The 19,745-nt window shown below is 51.6% G+C and overlaps 6 protein-coding genes across 6 annotated transcripts; 2 read left to right on the forward strand and 4 right to left on the reverse strand.

Moving 5' to 3' along the window:
• Positions 1 to 4,835: 4,835 nt before the first annotated feature.
• Positions 4,836 to 8,491, reverse strand: BU24DRAFT_350792 (valyl-tRNA synthetase; the record flags this gene model as incomplete). The annotated part of the gene is made up of 7 exons (XM_033523657.1): positions 4,836 to 6,013; positions 6,070 to 6,533; positions 6,586 to 6,693; positions 6,748 to 7,435; positions 7,490 to 7,774; positions 7,841 to 7,956; positions 8,034 to 8,491. The coding sequence occupies 7 exons, from the start codon at positions 8,489 to 8,491 to the stop codon at positions 4,836 to 4,838; spliced, it is 3,297 nt and encodes a 1,098-aa protein (XP_033381849.1).
• A 1,466-nt stretch (positions 8,492 to 9,957) lies between these two features.
• BU24DRAFT_351124 (casein kinase II subunit alpha) lies at positions 9,958 to 11,328 on the reverse strand (the record flags this gene model as incomplete). Its single annotated transcript, XM_033523673.1, is given in 5 exon segments — positions 9,958 to 10,053; positions 10,104 to 10,460; positions 10,519 to 10,832; positions 10,852 to 11,034; positions 11,184 to 11,328. 5 exon segments carry the CDS (start codon positions 11,326 to 11,328, stop codon positions 9,958 to 9,960), a joined length of 1,095 nt encoding a protein of 364 aa, XP_033381850.1.
• Positions 11,329 to 11,811: 483 nt separating this feature from the next.
• On the forward strand, positions 11,812 to 13,213 carry BU24DRAFT_424516 (PHP domain-like protein). The gene is made up of 3 exons (XM_033528525.1): positions 11,812 to 12,049; positions 12,135 to 12,193; positions 12,395 to 13,213. Exons 1-3 carry the CDS (start codon positions 11,974 to 11,976, stop codon positions 13,100 to 13,102), a joined length of 843 nt encoding a protein of 280 aa, XP_033381851.1. The 5' UTR covers positions 11,812 to 11,973; the 3' UTR covers positions 13,103 to 13,213.
• A 23-nt stretch (positions 13,214 to 13,236) lies between these two features.
• BU24DRAFT_239549 (uncharacterized protein) lies at positions 13,237 to 15,269 on the reverse strand. The gene is made up of 3 exons (XM_033522264.1): positions 15,170 to 15,269; positions 14,608 to 15,120; positions 13,237 to 14,557 (listed from the first exon to the last, which is right to left on the reverse strand). The coding sequence occupies exons 2-3, from the start codon at positions 15,013 to 15,015 to the stop codon at positions 13,541 to 13,543; spliced, it is 1,425 nt and encodes a 474-aa protein (XP_033381852.1). The 5' UTR covers positions 15,016 to 15,120; positions 15,170 to 15,269; the 3' UTR covers positions 13,237 to 13,540.
• A 941-nt stretch (positions 15,270 to 16,210) lies between these two features.
• BU24DRAFT_424518 (uncharacterized protein) lies at positions 16,211 to 17,023 on the reverse strand. Its single transcript, XM_033528526.1, has 2 exons — positions 16,541 to 17,023; positions 16,211 to 16,471 (listed from the first exon to the last, which is right to left on the reverse strand). The coding sequence occupies exons 1-2, from the start codon at positions 16,607 to 16,609 to the stop codon at positions 16,319 to 16,321; spliced, it is 222 nt and encodes a 73-aa protein (XP_033381853.1). The 5' UTR covers positions 16,610 to 17,023; the 3' UTR covers positions 16,211 to 16,318.
• Positions 17,024 to 17,763: 740 nt separating this feature from the next.
• On the forward strand, positions 17,764 to 18,899 carry BU24DRAFT_411246 (oxidoreductase-like protein; the record flags this gene model as incomplete). Its single annotated transcript, XM_033526038.1, has 3 exons — positions 17,764 to 18,101; positions 18,174 to 18,442; positions 18,499 to 18,899. The coding sequence occupies 3 exons, from the start codon at positions 17,764 to 17,766 to the stop codon at positions 18,897 to 18,899; spliced, it is 1,008 nt and encodes a 335-aa protein (XP_033381854.1).
• Between the last annotated feature and the right edge of the window lie 846 nt (positions 18,900 to 19,745).

Genomic DNA, 19,745 nt, shown 5'->3' on the forward strand with positions numbered 1-19,745 from the left:
AAGATGAGCGAGCTAGGAGCTTGAATTGCTGAATTGTGATAAGACATGTCCGCCCACATCAAAAGCTTCTTCTCATCCTCGTCCTCGATAGTACTATTTTATGATGTCTATGATGCCCAGCTTGTTTCTTACTATCGAAAGGTTTCTTGAAAGCCAATGTCCTCGCCCTGAGAGAAATTCAACGACACTAGGCCAGATGACCGCCAGGGCGAATAGATGCTCAAATCAACGTTTAACCTGCTTTAAGGTTTGACTGTGACAACACATGTCCGGCTGCACCTTTCACATCAATTACATCATGGCCTATAACCCATGTGTCAATTTCCTAGACCTTCCTCAACGCACTTCCCTATAAGTATGGAAGAAATCCTTTGATACGTCTTCATATGACCGCTGTGCCAAAGGGAGACACACTAGAAACCCATGAGCAAGCTTCGAGCCCTGGATTGTGACAACATATCACTGACCACATTGATGGTCTCTACCAATCATTAAGCACTACTTATTGCTTAGTATCCAACACCTTCCTCAACGCGGGATCTTCCATAAGCATGGAAGAATACTTGTCACCAGCTAAATGGCTGCTTGGGCAAACGAACGCTTCATTGAAACTCGATGAACTTCAAATGTCGATTGCGACAACACATGTCCAGCCGCACCGTTCGCATCAAACACATCAAGCAATCTTAGAGCACGACCTATGGCCGAACTTCACGCACCCCCTTTCACCGTAAAAACCTACCAACTTTCCAGAAAGAAATTCTTGATTCCTGCTATACATCACCGCTGGCTGAACAAGTGCTACGTCTAGAATTTCATGAGCGAGTTTTGAATATCTCATTGCCACAATACATGTCCGGCAGCGCTCTTCACATCAATCGTGAATGAAACACCAGCCAATGCGTCCCCTCCATCAAAGTCCTCATGCAAGACACTGGAAAGAAGATATCGACCCCATTGATGTCTTCGCACTGGAAGAGCTTTTCGACATTCACCCAGATCACCGCGGTGCTAACGACTACTATACAGCTAACCCATGAGAGAGCTACAACATTCGAGATTATCGCACGATGTCCGGGCACGCCTCCTGCATCAACCAACTATTGCCCACAACATCTACGTAAGTAAATGTTCAATAAGGCTCTACATGCAAAATCATACCAAAAAGACTTACTTCACTCTGAATGATGTCTTCGCGCTGGAAAGACATTTCGACATTGATGCAAATGACCAAAGAAAACTACATCGCAAATCCATGAGATACCTACAAGAATCGAGTGAGCTAGACACATACATGGATATGGGAAAGCACAGCCTGTGCATTTGGTCCATCAAAGATTCACATCCAAACACACGAACAAGACAACTGTAACCATTGTTACAGGCACCTTATGGAAATACCATTCAACACCCGTTCAAACACCCACCGCGAAGAAACAATTGTTTCAACCGGAACTGATGAGCTCCAAATATTGACGACTGGCACTTTATGTCTGACCACAGCCACGACATCCCCGATCACGACGTACAAGCTATTGCCTATGATCACACACATGCCTCTCTCCCAAACGCACACCCTGTCATATGCACAGAAAAAAAATCATCGGGCATGCATCTAAATGACCACTGCGAAGAAAATAGCTGTATATATCGGAAGAGCATGCACAACATTCGACCTCCCAATCAAGAGTACGTATGATCGAAGGACTATGACTGGGACTCATCTATAACTCTATATCACTCTTCATTTCCAGTACGGACTATGGGTTGGTTTAATGGGAGTCGACCTGCTTCACCACTAATTCACCACCTCGTCCCCTTCTCAAAGATACTCTCATATGTCTTGCACGCAAGAAACATGCAGTATGCATTCAAATGACCACTGTGGGAAAACAGATGCATATATCAGAAAGCACCAAACAGAACACATGAGCAAGATCCATGATTATCGCCTCATGTCCGACCACCACCCCTTTCTTTCTATATCAATCAGTCATAAGGTGACTATATCCTTGCAATGGGAAACCCATAAACATCCATAAAATGACCACCGCGAGAAAACGAAGTTCAAAATATAACACGTGATGAGTTTCAAACCCTAGATTGCGACAATACATTTCCGAACAAAGGTCTACAATTGGCGATCATGGTGCACAACCCGTGCTTCACACCACACATCTTCCTCGGAGAGATTTCCTGCGAAAGGCATAGAAGAAAGCCGGATCCGTCAAATGCATGAGCGCCGCGAGAAAACAAATCTCAACGCAGCGTTAATGTTTTTCAAACAGTACGCTGTGCCAGTATATGTCCCAAAACAGCTTCCGGATCAACCTTTCACTACCTCTCTACTTATGTGTCCACTCCTCAGCCCTCACCTCTGTCTCAAACGCACACCCAGAGACCTTGCTGTGGAAAACCCGTTGCTATCAGTCTTTATGCCCGTGAGGGTGAATAAACCCAGCCATTCAGACCCCATGAGCAACCTTCAAAATCATTATCCTGGATCCATGAATGGAGCCGTCAAGACGAACAGTAGACTTCATGATCCGTCCATGAGCGAGTTGTGAAGTTTTCGTTGCATACATGACAACACACGCACGGGTACATCAATGGCGTCCTTTCGACTATACATCACTGCTTAACTCATGGAACAAGCTCACCATAAATCCCACCGATGTGGCCCTCGAGGAGAATAGTTGGCATCATGATCAGATCATGAGCAAGCTGTGAAGTTTTCGTCGCATACATGACATCACACGCCCGGCTACATCAACGGCATCTGTTCGATCAACTCCTCACGACCGATTCTATGGGAGAGAACTTGTCTTGAGTGCAACCGTGTGTCCGTTGGTGCAATGAACGCTGTACTTGAGCAGGTTCATGAGCATCGAATTTCTTCTTTCGACAATACATGCCCGACCGCCCGACCCGCCACAACATCTTTCGAATGAGAGAGGCAACATGAGAACACGAATCGCAGAAAAAGCAAGAATGCAAATTATCATCATGTTCTCGCCCGTGGAGAAATCTTTTCGAAAGGGGGTTCACGAAATGACATGAGTGCCGCGGGGGGCGGATAATCTATTCTGGAAGGATGTGATGAGAGGAAATTCGAATATAAACGTCGTTGATCTCATGTTTGGACGTGTCGGTAGCTTTGCATAACTGCTTATGCGGCCGTCCTGAATAAAAGACTATAATACCTTCTCATGAGAAAGCTGTGGGGCATTCCGAAGCATGGCAATGCACGACCGGTCCCATCATTCATGTAAAGACACTAAATCCAACAACATGATTGTCGAGCCGAACAAAGTATTACATACGACATATGATGGTGCAGCGCTGCTTCGAAGGAACACGTCGGTGCTCACATGACTGGACGTATCTGTGCCTTGAGATAACCGCTTATACGGTCATCGAGGCGAAAAAACGTCTACATGAGCTCTCCTGAGCAAGCTTTGAAGTTCGCACCGCATGACAACTCGTGCGGAGGCATTTCATGGAACAAGGTTACTGAGCGAACGCATGTGGCCGTCGCGGCGAAAAAGAAACGGAATTGTCACTCGAGGAGCGAGCGCTGCTTCGAAAGCACAATTCCTTGACAATTTATGGTGCGTTGGTGCCTTTGAACTACCGCTTATGTTGCCGTCGAGCTGAATATATGGGATGGAAACGCCATGAGCAATCTTTGGAGTGTTCAGCGTATGACAACTCGCGCGGAGGCACTTCATAGAACAAACTCAATAAAAAGGGTACATATGTGGCCGTCGCGGCGAACAAAGTAACATACATGACATATGATGGTGGAGCGCTGTTCGAAAGCTCAATGTCGTGACAAAATGTCCGGACGTGTCGGTAGTTTCGAATTAACCGCTCATGTGGCCCTCGAACTGAGCAAAGGACTGTCCGTCAACTTTATGAGCAAGCTGTGAGGTTTTTCGAAGCATGACAACACATACCAGGCACTATCACCCATGGAACAACCTTCAGCGCGAACACATACATGTGGCCGTCGCGGCGAACAACTATATACATAAAAGAGAAATGAGCAAGCTTGGGAGTTTTCGGCGTATGATAACACGCCCAGCCCTATCACCCATAAAAACGTCGAACATACAGATGTCATGGCCGCCGGGGCGAACAAAGTAACGGAATTGACACTCGATGATCGAGCGCCATTCGAAAATCCGTAATCCTAATGACGCATGACTGGGTGCGTCGGTGCCTTTGAACGACCGCATATGTGATTGTTTTGTGGCGAATAAAGCACAATTGATGAGCAGTAATGGGGGAGCGCTGTTCGAACAGCAAATGCTCATGACGCATGACTGGGCGCGTCGGTGGCTTTAATCTCCTTTCAAGGCATCTTATGTTGTTGTTTTGGATCCAACAAAACAACCAGACACGGATGATGATCTTATGTTGTCGTTTTGGATCCAACAAAACAGTCATTCATCAGCGACAATGGGCCAGCGCCGTTCGAACAATAAATAACCAAGATGTATGACTGGGCGCGTTGGCTGCTTGAATATACCTGCAAGATAGCCTATGGAGCTGGCGAGTGCGTTGATTCCATTTGATGGAAAAGCGATATGGGGGGAGGGCTTGTGTGGGATGGATGTTGGTGATGGTGATGAGTATCATCATTACGGTGGAACGGTGGTGGTGAGTATCATTGTCAATGAGAACATGCATTTCTTCGAAAAGATATTTCCAGGTGAAAACATAACAATCTTTTTTATCTGTCTAATCGAAAGCTACCAGTAACGACAACGTGCAACTAGCTCGATTCCTCATTCACATCACCCACCATCTCTAACAGATCCTACCATCCTCTACTCAAGCTTCAGCCTCTCAAACTGCTCAATACTCGCCTCCCAATTCCTGCCCTCCACCTCGGCTGCCTTCAGCCTCTCCCTCTCCGTCTCCTTGACGGCATCAGACACCTTCTCCTCCCACGCCTGGTCCATGATCTTCTTCTGCTTCTCCGCGGTCTCGTTCGCCTTCTTGAGGCGGTCCTTCGCCTTCGCGATCTCCTTGTCGATGTCGATGCGGCCCTTGACGTCGAGGAAGACGGTGGCGGCCGTGCCGACAGTGTAGACGGCGCAGCCGGTGGGCTGGGCGTCGGAGGGGGAGAGGATGGTGAGGTTGGAGATTGATTTTCCGGCGAGGGAGAGGATGGAGGAGCGGGAGGTTGGGGATTGGAGGATCGTGGTGGTGGCGTCGTCGAGGGGCTGGATGAAGGTGGTTGCGGAGTCTTTGATGGCGTATTCGGAGATCAGGGACCGGAGGCCCTTGGAGCAGTCGACGAGGAGCTCGTATTCCTTTTCTGCGGAGGGATCCGAGAAGGTGGAGATGAATTGCGGGTACACGGCCACGGTGATGGAGGGCGTGGTGTCGCGCTGGCGGCGGGGAATGCGTTGCCAGAGCTCTTCAGTCAGGAAGGGCATGAAGGGGTGGAGCATGAGGAGGCCGCCTTCGAGGGCAGTGTAGAGGGTTTGCTTGGTGCTCTCTTTCTCCTGGTCGGAGCCGCCTTCAAGGATGGCCTTGCTGTTCTCGATGAAGACGTCGCAGAGGCTGTTGAGGAAGTACTTGTATGCGACCTGCGTTGCGGAGGAGAAGTCGCGCTGCTGGAGAAGGGTGTTGATCTCCTTGGACGCGGTGGTGAGCTTGTGGAGGATCCAGCGCTCGGGAAGGGTCTCGTTGCCAGATTTCTCGATGCCAGCGCGGGGGGTGAAGTCACCAAGACGGCCGAGGACGTACTTGGTGGCCTGGTACATCTTGTTGCAGAATCGTCGGTAACCGTGGATGACGGCAACGTCGAAGCTGATGTCGCCGCCACCAGTGGTGTAACCGCATAGCGCCAGTCTCAGGGCATCGGCACCGCACTCGGGGATGCCTTGAGGGAAGGACGTCTTCTGGTATTTCTCGGCGGTCTTGAGCTCCTTGGGGTCGAGGTTACCAGTGCGGAGTTTGGCATTGAGGTCAGCGAGGCTGATACCTTGCATGATGTCTATAGCCGAAGTTAGTAGCTGTTCATAAATTTTGAAGACACGTTAGAGCACATACCAATCGGGTCAATGACGTTTCCGAGAGACTTGCTCATCTTCCTGCCCTCGCTATCTCTGATCAACGAGTGGCAGTAGACCTCCTTGAAAGGCACCTTGCCAGTGAGCTTGAGCGACAGGAAGATCATCCTAGCAACCCAGAAGAAGAGAATGTCCCAACCAGTCTCGAGGACGGAGGTGGGGAAGAGGTTCTTCAAGTCGGGAGTCTCCTTGGGCCAGCCCAAAGTGCTGAAAGGCCAGAGACCAGACGAGAACCATGTGTCGAGGACGTCCTCGTCACGCTCAAGGGTGAACTTCTTGCCCTTGAACTTCTCCTCCGCCTTCTTGCGCGCCTCTTCCTCGGTGCGGCCGGTGATCCAGAGATCGTTCTCAGCCCGGTCTCCCTCCTCGCCTTCGATCTTGACGAAGTAGGCTGGGATCTGGTGACCCCACCACAGCTGTCGAGACAAGCACCAGTCGTTGACGCTAGGATAAGTTTAGTAGGTAGATCAGGATCAAAACAATATTGGGAACTCACTTCTCCATCCAGTGGTAGTAGACGCGCTCAGAGGTCTCTGGTCGGATCTTGATGTCACCGTTGCGGACGGCGTCGATGGCAGGCTGGGCCAACTCCTTCATTCGCATCCTAAAATACAGTCAGAATCAATTTCAGTCTTCAAACACCATTGTCTGAACTTACCACCACTGAGGCTTCTGCAGAGGCTCAATGACATCCTTGGTCTTCTCGCAGAGAGGGACCTTCATTGGGTTGTCCTCCTTCTTCACGAACAATCCAAGCTCGGTCAACTTCTCGACGACGGAGTACCTGGCATCGAAACGCTTCTGACCCGCAAAAGATCCGGTGTTCTTGTTGAGATAACCGTTGTCAGTCAGGATGTTGATAAACTCCAGGTTGTGCCTCTGGCCGATGGCGAAATCGTTAGGGTCGTGCGCGGGGGTGATCTTGACGGCACCAGTTCCGAACTCGGGATCGACGTAGTCGTCGGCGATGATGGGGATCAAGCGGTCGACGAAGGGGTGCTTGGCGAACTTCCCGTGGAGGTGCTTGTAGCGCTCGTCGTTGGGATGGACAGCAATGGCGGTATCACCCAACATTGTCTCAGGACGTGTTGTCGCAACCTCGACGGTTTCTGAGCTTCCATCGATGGGGTACTTGAAATGTGTGATCACACCGAACTCGACCTTGCGCTCATATCCTGGCACATCAAGGAGCGTCCTGCCAGCCAATTCCTTGTTGACGACCTCCAAGTTCGAGAGTGCGGTGTTCAATTGTGTGCACCAGTTGACAAGACGGTTGGCACGGTAGATGAGTCCCTCCTCTTGAAGTTGGACGAAGGTCTCAGTAACAGCGACGGAGAGGTTCTCGTCTGAACGACAGTTAGTCCATATCTTCAAACACTACACGCAAACGTTAGACATACCCATAGTGAAAGCCTCACGCTCCCAGTCGAAGCTACCACCAAGGCGCTTAAGCACAGAGACGATCGAATCATGATACTCATTTTTCCACTCCATCGTCGTCTCAACGAACTTCTGTCGGCCAAGATCATGTCTTGTCTGCTTGTTTTTCCGCCAGAGCATGTTCTCGACGACGTTCTGTGTGGAGATACCGGCGTGATCGCAGCCGGGGAGGTAGAGGGTACGGTAACCCTGCATACGATGCCATCGGATCATGACATCTTGCAGCGCGGTAGCCAAAGCGTGACCTAAGACTTGTCAGTCCTGTTCCAACTGCCTTATGCCTGGAATTATGTGTCCCGGCGCAAACGTACCGCAGTGAAGTTTTCCAGTGACGTTGGGGGGAGGAATGGGAATTACGAAGCTGCCCTTGCCCTCGGCCTTCGCACGCTCCTCATTGTACTCAGGCTTGAAGAAGCCTTCCTTTTCCCTGCGCACAATATGATCAGTCCGAACTCTCAATCCAATTCAAGAAAATTCCCACAGGGAATAAGGAAAAAAACATACCACCATGCACCCCAAGCGCTCTCGACAACCTTCGGCACATACGCCTTGAGGTGAGGATCCTCGAGCGACTTGAGAATCTTCTTCTCGCCAGGCTTAGTCTCCTCGACGTACTCCGGCAGCGCCTCCTCCTTCTTCTTCTCTTTCTTCGGCTTCGCAGCGGCGTCCTTGCCGCCCGCAGCGCCAGCAGCACCTCCAGCGCTCTGCGCGGCCTTCTTCGCCTTGAACTTGGCGTCCTTCTCCGCCTTCTTCCTCTCCTTCTCGAGCTCCTTCTCCGTCTTCACCTTCTTAGGCGCCGCGCTGTCGCCTCCATCTTTACCGGGCGCGGATTGGCCTGTGGGATCCGACGAGGCGGCCGCGAGGACGTCGTTCTTGGTCTCTGGGGACACCTTGGGGGGCTCGGAGGTTACGGGGCCTGTGGGCTCGCCGGTGGCATTGTGGGAGGCGGCGTTGAGCGCCATTCTGGCGGTGGTGAAGCGTCGGTGTTGAGGTTGTGTGTGTCGGAAATGTGTGGTGGGCACGAGGGGACGGCGGGAGGAGGGTGGATGTGCTGCGTCCGCAATAGGGCTGTGGGTGCTCAATTGCGATTGAGCAAGCTGGATGTATGCGGGACGCAGGTGTAGGGAGCGTCTGGTTTGGGAGAAAAGATATGTGTGTGTGTAGTAGTGGTAGTAGGAGGATGAGTAGGAGCGCGGGGGTAACGCTCGTCGGCGGGGCAGCATAAGTAGAAAGGGCAGTGAATTATTCAGTCATACTACCTTGCCCTACTGTGAGTACGAGTATGACTGACTACTTGCACTACACAGAACGGGATAGGACTTGTGCAACCAATTACTGTGTACTGTAGTACCGTGAATAGGTAAATTATGGACTATGACTGGCTATGACTGGCTAATAGTGAATGACTGGCCGGGTCATCAAAAATTTAATGACTGAACTTGTCTAAAATTGTTGTCAGTCGGAATTCGCCCTCCACCGATCTCTTGGCATTCGCCGCCCCGCTAACTCTTCTTTACATCTAAACACTAATTAGTAGTAGATATATGCTTCAACATTGTTCTTAGTTACGAGATGATGGCAAAACCAAACACAAGATTCATAGAAGGAGTTGATAGAGCAATAGAGAAGAGTCTATACTCTATTCTGAACTCTCTCTACCGCATTCTATCGCATGTCTAATCGACCACCCTCTGAATTTCGACTCGTATCTAAAAGGAGAGCAGTCACCATATGAGGCACAGTACATTTAGTAACCGCAGATACGATATATCTACGATTAGTGCATCATTGATCTCATAAACGTCATCGTACCTCGCCAAATCCGAGCGTATACATGGTCACGTGCTGCATTACCGTCTCGACTCATACAATGATACAGGACAAGTAGTTGTATCCTGAGTCAATCCATCTTGAGTCAATGCAGTGCGGCTGAAGATGAAGATTTTGAATGTGTTTTCGGCTTTGTAGGATATCCCCGTAATCAAAAGAATTAAAAGTCTCGCCATACGTTCGACCATTGTTACTCATGTTTCCCCATACTCCTTCCCCCCTCAATCTCCCTGGCTGAATAGTCTGTTTCCCATCCCGGTGTAATCTACAAACCGTCCTCCATCCACGTTCCATCCATCCCTTGTAACTCTAACAGCGAACAACAAATAATAACGACGCTCAATGTTACAGGGGGGAGAGGCTTCGGAGGAGCATGCGGCAGAATCCCCTGGTCCGTGGTCCCTTGACCGCATGAATTTGCTCAATGTTGTCGCCTAGCCACCCAGCCGCTTCCATCAACGTAAAGGATGCTTGCAAATGGGGTTCCGAAGTCCAGTCCCCGCGCCGGGTCTTGTCGGTTGGGATTGAGCGCGGTTGGTGCGTGTCAGATAGTTAATGCCAGATTGTACATGTTCGCAAATGTCAATGGGTATCTCAATCATGAATGCGGCGTAGCACTGGCGTGGTTCTGCGCATTCTGTCGCACGGGTGCGAAGTATGGATGGGCCATAGCCTCTTGAGCGGTGAGACGTTCCTACGTCATATTAGTACAATGTAGGTAGAATAATCACAAGAGTTACATACCTGATGGTCGTATCGGAGCAGCTTGTCAAGGAAGTCTATCGCGTCGTTGCTAACGAAGCGCTGGTTCTCTGCATTGATGAACGAGTGCCACGGCTTCTTGGGGTATCTCGAGAGAATGTCGTCGTACTGCGCATCGAGCTCGATGTCGTACTTGTCAAGGTAATCGAAGAGATCCTCGGTACCGAGGACCTTGGCGATCTTGACCAACTGATCTGAGTTGCTGTTGCCGTGGAAAAAGGGCTCTTTGCGGAAGATCATCGACGCGAACATGGCACCGAGGGACCACATGTCGAGGGAGTAATCGTACTCCTGGAAATCAACAAGAAGTTCAGGACCCTTGAAGTAACGAGATGCAACCTACGGGAAAATAAGTAACGGAGCTGGGGAAGACAGGTTTAAACCAATGTAAACCTACACGAACGTTGTACTCGGTGCCAGCATGGTAGAACTCGGCGAGACCCCAATCGATCAATCGCAATTTGCGCTTCTCGTGGTCGATCATGACGTTGTGGGGTTTAACGTCTCGGTGCATGATGCCCTTGCTGTGGCAGTAGTCTAGCGCTTTGAGGAGCTCGTTGATGTAGAATCGGACGTCATAATCGGTGAATTTAGGGTATAAGCTACGGAAGTCGGTGTTGTTGACGTGCTCAAAGATGAGCGAAGGGGTCTTGCTCTGCACGCGATCGTTAGAAAGAGAGTCGATAGATGGAAGGGAGACATTTAAGCCCCCTCTATCTCTGGGATGCACAGACCTGGTTATCGCGGACAACATCAAGCAGTGCGACGATATTGGGGCCTCCAGATAAGTTCTGCAAGATCTTGATCTCACGCTTTATCTTCTTCTTCTTAACAGGTTTGAGGACCTTGATGACACACTTCTGGTAGTTGACGACGTTGATACCTTCGAAGACTTCCGAGTACTTTCCTCGACCTAAAAGAAAAGATGGTTGTTAGCAATGGACCTTAATATTGGCGGTAAACCGTGGCGGAGAGGATGAAAACACAGCGCATCCGCCCATTGACCATGTCCGACTCCCCCGCACCATGTCGCGCCGCACCATAAGAAAGTCGAGGACATACCGATCTTGCGCACCACCTCATAATTCTCCAGGACGCCCCAGGAGATGTTTACGCTGTCGTAGTCCCAGTAGGGGCGCGGCATGTTGGCATTGACATCGGCGTAAACCCTGGCGATGCTGGCGCCGCCATTGGAATTGAGCGCCATAGTGGTAGATTTATCTTGCTCAGCCCAGACCTCGAGCTCGGGCTCCTTCACTGCGGGGCTTCCGGAACAGCTCTGTGACACGTCGTTGCGGTGGGGGAGGTGATGGTGGTTATGGAGGAGAGTGGAAGGCTGCAGCTGTCGAAGGTTGGGCGAGATGGAAGAGGTGTAGTAGAGGATGCAGCCGAGGAGTCCGATGATAGCGAGGAAGATGAATCTTCTGTGGGCGCAGGGGTGGGCGTAGGAAATAGAGGGCGTGGGAGCGTGTTTGGAGAGTCCAGCGTCGTTATCGTCTGGTTGTACGGGACGACTCGGACGGCTGCCTTTGGTGTCGTCGTCCTGTCTGCTGGTGTTCGTCTTCGTCCTGTTGTTGCTGGTCGCTTGTTTTTGTGCCTTTCAGTCAGCGGATTCGAGCACGTGATTGGCGGGGTCTTCTCTTCTCTCTCTCTTGGGCTAATACGAGTACGAAGCTCCGGCCAAAAGAGTTGCCGACCTTGCGACATCCTCTCTCCAATCCAAAGCTTCAACAACTATTAATACTTTTGAGCAATTCACTCACCTGTCAGATCTCTCTTACGGACCTTACTATCCCATGCCTTCTTCATAGTCATATTCGCACCGTTCGTATCGCCTCGGTCGCTCGCAAAAATGTATTACGACTTGAACGTTCCATGGACAGACAATCAGAGGGAAATGCAGCGAGCCATCGCGTTCCTCGACGAGTGTAAGTACTTTCCCTCGTCTCAACAACCAGACGATTCCAGCAAGAAACAATAAAGGAGGCAACCAGAACTGACCCGGATCTGCAGTAGGATACGACGTCGTTGCACTCACACACACCCTATCGGGAAAGATCCCTAGCGATCATGTGAGTAATTGGTTTTTTTTATGGTTTCCTTTCCCATGGGATTGGGGACCGTCGTCGCATACTGGATATTCGGAACCCTGAAACACGTTTCGATACACATCCATCCTCCTTATCTATAGCGGTCGACCAGTCACATACGCTTCCCTTCCAAATCAATCCCAACGCCTCCATCCAATATCTCAACTAACTCACCGACCACAGACCTCACCAATCCCAGCAACCCTTCCCTTCACCGTCCCGTCCCGCCTGCGCATCCTCCGCCGCTGCACCCTCCTCCTAACCGACAGCACCACGAACAACAAGCTCCCAGACCTCCGCAGCAGCTACGACATCGTGGCCGCGCGCCCGACCTCCGAGCGCACGCTGCAGCAGGCCTGCCAGACCCTCGACGTCGACATCATCTCCCTCGACCTGACGCAGAAGTTCGAGACGCACTTCAAGTTCCCGACGCTCGGTAGCGCGATCGCGAGGGGCGTCAAGATCGAGTTGTGCTACGGGCAGGGCGTCGGGACTCAGGATGCGAATAGGAAGAGGTTGGTGATTGGGAATGCGACGCAGTTGATTAGGGTTAGTAGGGGGAGGGGTTTGGTGTTTAGTAGCGATGCGAGGAGCGTGCTTGCGCTGAGGGCGCCGGCGGATGTTATCAATCTCGCGAGCGTGTGGGGACTGGGCAGGGAGAGGGGGAAGGATGGGTTGAGCAAGGAGCCGAGGAGTGTGGTGGAGTTTGCGAGGCTGAAGAAGGAGAGTTATAGGGGCGTCGTGGATGTCGTGTATGGTGGTGAGAAACCGGCGGTGGTCGAACGGCAACAAAAGGGTCAGAAGGGTCAGTCGCAACAGCAGCAGAACAAGAGGAAAGGAGATAACCTCGAGAAGGGAAGCAAGAAGTCGAAAGTCCAGTCCGCTAAATAGCATCTAGACATTTCGACTTCGCGCCCTTCATGTTCGATTTCCATACACAAAACTATGATACCCCCTTTCAAAAGTTAGAATACAAAACTTCATACCATTCCACCAAACCAGATCGTTATCCAGATCTCCGAGACCCGTGATTCATATCATCATATATGTTTGAAGTAGGAGTAAAAGTAAAAAGGTGGTGTATATATTACATCTATACTATCTCATTCCATCCATCCTCATATATTCCATCCTGTACAGCCAAGCCAGCCAGCCAGCCAACCCCCAAATAAAAGTGACGTAAAAGAAAAGGAAAAAAAAGGAAGTACAAAACTCAGTGAGTAAGCGACAAGGTCGGGAGATTCGGGGCACGGTTTTTCGTACTACATACAAACATATCTACTATATTTTCTTTAGAAATCACATCCCGCTCAGCTTCCAACGATTACACTACGACAGATCCGAGATATCGAACTCACTCGGCGTGCCAGTCTGCACCGCCCTCCTCGCCCGCACGAGTTCATCGTCGGCCAGCTCCTCCGGCGTACCTGACCTCACCGCGCCGCGCCGCTGACGCTGTCGACGGCTGAAGTCCTCGATGTCGAGTTCCTGGGGCGTGCCTGTTTGGACGGCTCGGCGGCCCAGGACGGCGGTGACGACGCTTTGGAGGTCGACGGTGTTGATGTCGAAGGGGAGGCGGTTCTGTTGGAGTTCTGTGGTGGTTGCTGAGGGAGTTGGGGTGCCGGAGACGAGGGTCGGCGAGCGGATTTGGGATTGTGCTGGTGGGGCGGAGGACTCAGGGGTGGAGGATTCGGGAGAGGACGCGGCGGGAGGTGCGGCTTCTTCTGCTGGGGGTGCTGTGGTGACGGCTGGTGGGAGGGGGGCGGTGTCGTTGAGGGGTGCTGGGGGCGCGAGTTCGAAGGCGGCGGACGAGGACAAGGGGATTTCAGCGGCTGGGGGTGGAGGTGGAGCGGCGGGATCAGTGACGAGAGCTGCTGCTGAGGACGAGGTAGCGACGACGGTTTGAAGGGTATTAGGGGGCGCCGACATGCTTCCTAGGAGATCTGGTTGAAGCTGGAATGGTGGAGCTGCGGGTGCGACCATGGGGAAAGATCCCAGAGGGCAAGAACACTGGCAGTTGCATGAATCTGCTTGGGCAGAGGCTGCTGGGGGCGCAACTACTCCAGCGGCAGAAGACCCGGCTATGACAGTAACACTGCCTGCTGCTCCTCCTGCTGCTGGAGCGGTGGCATGGGTAGCAATGACAGTTATGGCTGGGGGTGCCGGCTTGGAGGATGTTTCCACTGCTGCCGCGGTTTCGTTCCCACCCATAGGATTGCCACCCGCTTGGAGAGGTGGTGCCGCTGCTGCTGTCGTAGCGGAGGCTGCACCGGATCCTCCTGCAATGACTGTGATAGCCGCTGCGGGAGGTGGAGCCGCCGCGGCCACGGTTGTCTCGTTACTGGCCTAGAGGGGGGATTAGTGAATGGAAAATAGAATTCGAAGACAAGACTTACGGCTGGTGCTGCGCCAGGGTGGCCTGCAATGACAGTAATTTGCGAAGCTGGAGGCGCTGCCGCTGCTGGAGGCGCCGCAGATGTGTGCTCTACCATAGGAGGTGCTGCTGCAACGGATGTATGCTCTGCCATGGGTGGCGCTGCAGCTGCTGGAGGTGCTGCTGAAGTATGCTCAACAGCCGGAGGAACTGCTGCTGCGGGAGGTGCTGCTGAAGTATGCTCTGCTGGAGGAGGCGCTGCGGCGGCTGGGGGTGCTGCAGAGGTATGTTCTACCATAGGAGGCGCCGCTGCGACCGATGTATGCTCTGCCATGGGGGGCGCTGCAGCTGCTGGAGGTGCTGCTGAAGTATGCTCAACTGCCGGAGGAACCTCTGCTGCTGGGGGTGCTGCGGATGTATGCTCTGCCATAGGGGGCGCTGCTGAAGTGTGTTCGGCCGCTGGAGGAGCCTCTGCAGCCGGAGGTGGTGGAGGTGGTGCCTCAGCTGCAGCAGTAGTTGTTGTTGCGTTGCCTCCCTGTTCATCATGTTAGCTATTGCATTCAAAGGGGCTTTGTAAAAGGAACCTTACGCCTGCAGTGATAGTAATCGGTGCTGCATAAGAAGTGGAAGTTTCGTTAGCGATCTGGAGCAAATGTCAGCAATCATGTCAAATGTGAAGGTAGTTGGACCCAGAAACTCACGTTTCCACCTGGGGCAAGTTCGGTCTTCATAGTCATCATAGACGTGTGTTGCTGTCCACCACCTCCTGGGATAATGATGACTGGGACGATCTCGATGATGTTGATACCCTGTTGACCTTTGCCCTTCTCTCCTTTTCCTCCTTTTCCTTTCCCTCCCTTGCCTTTGTCGTCGTCTTTTCCTTTGCGTCCTTCTCCTTCGCGCTCCTCTCCTTTGCCCCCTTTGCCTTTGCCGCCCTCCTCTCCTTTGCCTCCTCCTTCACGGCCTCCCCCTTCGCGGCCTCCCTTTCCTTTTTCTCCTTGACCCTCTCCCTCGCCTTGATCCGGATTTTTCGGGTCGAAAAGAATAAAGTCGATATCATCTACATTACCCGGGGCTGTGGCAGCTGGAGCCTCTGGGGCGACTGCCGTTTCTTTAGGTCGCTCCTCGACAGGCATCTCCGGTTTCTTGCCATGGCTGAGCTGTCCCTCCAATCCGATACCGCCATTCTGCTGTTGGCCTTTTTCTCCGTTCAGAATAGCGCCAGCATCAATTCCACCCTGTTGCTGGGGGCCTTCCGGTCCAACGATAATCGAGCCAAAGTCCTTGCCACCCTTCTGTTGCAGCTCGTTCTGGCCGTCCAAGAGAGCACCGGCATCGATTCCACCAGGTCGACCGACTTGCGCATTACCCAGACCACTACCCAAAGACTCCCCTAACTTTCCGGCTTCCACGCTACCAGCAGGTCTACCAAGAGTCTGGCCACCCAATCCCTGGAGTAAAGAGTCGTCAATTCCACCCCCCTTTCCAGCACCGGGCCGGCCGTTGTCGAGGCCACTAAGTAGCGCGTTTGCATCCAGGCCTGCGACAGGGTTGGGATTGCCGATGTCGAGTGCGCGATGAACCTTTAGGTTTTCAATTGCCGCCTCTTGCTGCGCGTTGTTGTCGACATTGACGGTGCCCACACGGAGGTTTGGTACTTTTCTTCCTTGGATGCCAGGGCCGATGTTGTTGCTGAGGTTAATTCCTGGCTCGGGGGCGGCGACGACCACCTGTTACCGCATTAGTATTGAAGAAGACATGCGATAGACCAGAACAATGAGAAGGGCTTCACGAACTGTGGAGGTGATCAGCATAAGCTCGAGGGCGAACCCTATTGATGACTTGATTCTCTTCATTTTGGCGCTAATAATTGTTGATTGTGACTGGTAAGAATTGTGTTCGTATTGCTGTGGAAGGGTATATTGTTGAATGAAATGAGTTGATCAATGTATTAGTAGCAACACACAGTCCAGCTGGAAGTCAAAGTGATAAAGAGCGTAAATGTCACAGACATGCAGACTCATTCGAGAACTGCACAGCAGACTATCGAAGAGCAAGAATCGAAAGAGAGAGTAGTGAAGAGGGAAAGAAAGAGGAATAGGAGGAGGGCGCGAGAGAAAGAGAGTGTGTGTATGTCCGGAGGAGCAAAGAGAGCGTGAGAGGCGCGCCGGACAAGAAAGACCCAAACCAACTAGGATGAGCGCAACAGCCTCAGGCGCATGGCGATTATTGTACGAAACCAATAATAGTGTAAGCTACTTCACAGAACTGCGGACCCACACCCTGTGCCTGTTTCTAGTAAGAGCTTAATCCTCGCTGTCATGGCTGGATAGAGTCTGGGAGGGTCTGGGCAGAGTCTCAATGTATGGATTGGAAGATTGAAAGGGTGGATGCTCATGTTTTGCCCTGCGGTCGCATTGCGAGAACTTACGCGGCCAAGCATCAGATTGTGCTGCGATTCAGGGCAGCTATACCGTTATGGGGAGAAACCAGCTGATTTTTGGAGAACAAGAGGTATCAAGACGGTCTGGCTTCGCGCTGGGGCTGGGGGACATGAGACGCGAGGTGCGTGGGAACTGGTGCCCCCGTACCGGCTGTGTTTCATAAAGGCCGGGTCCAGGAGTCATGTTCCATGAGGCTCCGGCTGATGAGTCCGGCAAAGGTACGAGAACATTAAAACATGGGCTACCGCATGTTCTCTGTCTGCCTCACTAATCAGTAAAACATCAATGGCAAAGTAGTCAGCGGGAGCCGTGGAAGGCGTAGCATTGTTTGGAGAGATGATGGAGTGTCGTGCGATTAGTGTTGGTTGTCATGATCGATGGGCCGAATCTCTAACACCAACGATCGCTTGGCAAAGATCAAATGCGTCATCGCGTTCTCTTTTCGTCCCATTTCTATCCACAGCCTCAACCTTCTTTTCAATAGAAACTACGAGTATTATTACTAGACCAAAGTCATCTTCGTCATAGTCGGAATCGGGACAACTCATCAACCTAATTGACCCGTTCGATACTACTCGTATTTAGGTGCAGTAGCGAATGCGACCGTAGAAGCCATATAATGTCAATACAGCACGCACGCTTTCAACCATTTCATCAGTTTATTTTGTTTGAAAATCCCGGATCAACAACATCGTTTTGATAGAAACATAAAACTTCATACTCGCCTCGTAAGCATGGGCGCCGTCCATGTCCTAGACAACTACTACCTAGCCATCACCCTCCTCATCACCATCGCCTACCAGCTCTTCTTCTTCTCCATCGCATTCACATTCAAATTCGACAAACTCACCGACTTCGCTGGAGGAACCAACTTTGTCCTTCTTGCTATCCTCACCCTTGCATTCAGCGATGCCAGAGACAATGCACGCAACATTGTCGTGTCCGTGTTCATCATGGTCTGGGGAGCACGATTGTCCGCATTCCTACTATTCCGAATCTTGAAGACCGGCAAAGACGATCGCTTTGACGACAAGCGCGACAAGTTTTGGTCTTTCCTTGGCTTCTGGGTGTTGTACGTTCAAACCCTCGTATTCTCTGTTTTGTCCGCTCCCCCGTGATCGTCTCCGACTAACATCGTATGCAGTCAGATGATATGGGTGTGGGTTGTTTCCTTACCAGTGACACTGCTCAACTCGCCAAACGTCACTCAGTACGGTCAGCCTAGTTTTGGAACGGGGCGTGACATTGCGGGCGTGGTGTTGTATTCCATTGGCCTGCTCATGGAGAGCGTGTCCGACATCCAGAAGTACAGGTTCCGTAGCGCGCACGGAAGCGACGGGGCGGTTTGCAGTGTTGGATTGTTCGCGTGGTCGAGGCATCCAAACTATTTTGGAGAGATCATCATCCAGTTCTGTAAGTCTAACATGGCAGACTGGAGTAATGTTTCTTTGCTAATTGTTTCTTGATAGCAATCTTCATGATTGCAGTAACGCCAGCAGCACATGGCTACACCAAAGGCGGTGCATATGCCGCTCTATACTCATCCATACTTGGACCTTTCCTCCTAACTGCTCTGCTCATGTTTCTCTCCGGACTGCCATTGCAGGAGAGACCTGGTGCAAAGAAGAGATACGAAAAGGGTAACCGATGGGAAGAGTACCGACGCTGGCTTAATCGAACCAGCATCCTTATTCCTTTCCCTCCTCAACTGTACGAGAAGATGCCAGTGTTCCTAAAGCGAACCATCTTCCTGGAGTTCCCGATCTACGTCTTTGATCCCGCGAAACATGCTGATCAGAGTAAAGTGCAAGCGTCGACTGCAGAGGAAGGGAGGGCGAGACCCAGTGATGAGGAGGGCCTTCGGTCGTGAGTGTTTTGAGGAAACGATTGCTACGATTTTACACGAAAAAATGCTATAAGATGCCATTCAGTTGCTCAGTTATACCCATATTAGATTCTTCGAATAGCTCACTAATTCATAATATATAACTATCCCCTGCTTCAGGCTCAGATCTTTTCTACCTTGGTAGCAACGCACTGCTTTTTTCGTTGTACCACATCAAATCTCCAATTATTCCCTCCAACATCACGTCTCCCAACTTCTTTTGCCATCCCAACACCGCCTCCCCCACCCCCTAACACCTCACCTTAAAATCACACATCCCCAACCCCTCATACCCATAACACTCTCCACTCTCCCCGTCCGAGAAAACCGCCTCGTAATCCCTACACGTCCCGCACTTCTGCCTCCTCCCCAAACACGGCCCGCAGTCATGCCGACTCTCCTCGCGCTGTGTCCTCGTGAGTTCGTACCACTCGTACTCCTCCTGGAAATTGTTGATGTACGACAGACTCTCGCAGTCGCCGACGGAGAAGATCCCCCATTTGCGGCCCTGGGGGTCGGAGAGATCGCGCCATTCAAGAGATGAGGAGGGCTTGCCGGTTATGCTGAGTTGGGGGAGTTAGTTGGGGTTGGGCATTGGAGGGTGGGGTGGCGAGGTACTTGAAGAGCAGTTGGGCGTTCCAGTAGATTTGGTATTCGAGAGCTTTGGGGGTTAGGAGGGTTTCTTGGATCGTGGTGCAGTGGGCTTGGACGCAGCCGGTTGCGTTTCTTACGCGTGGGGTGAGGGGGGTGATATTGGGAGCAACGTCTATGGAGGGCGTTGGGACTGCGGTTGCGATGAAGGTGGTGAGGTAGAGAGGTCTGGCGTTGACC

This window comes from Aaosphaeria arxii (genome assembly GCF_010015735.1).
Source record: "Aaosphaeria arxii CBS 175.79 unplaced genomic scaffold BU24scaffold_6, whole genome shotgun sequence".
Classification (NCBI taxonomy): Eukaryota; Fungi; Ascomycota; class Dothideomycetes; order Pleosporales; genus Aaosphaeria; species Aaosphaeria arxii.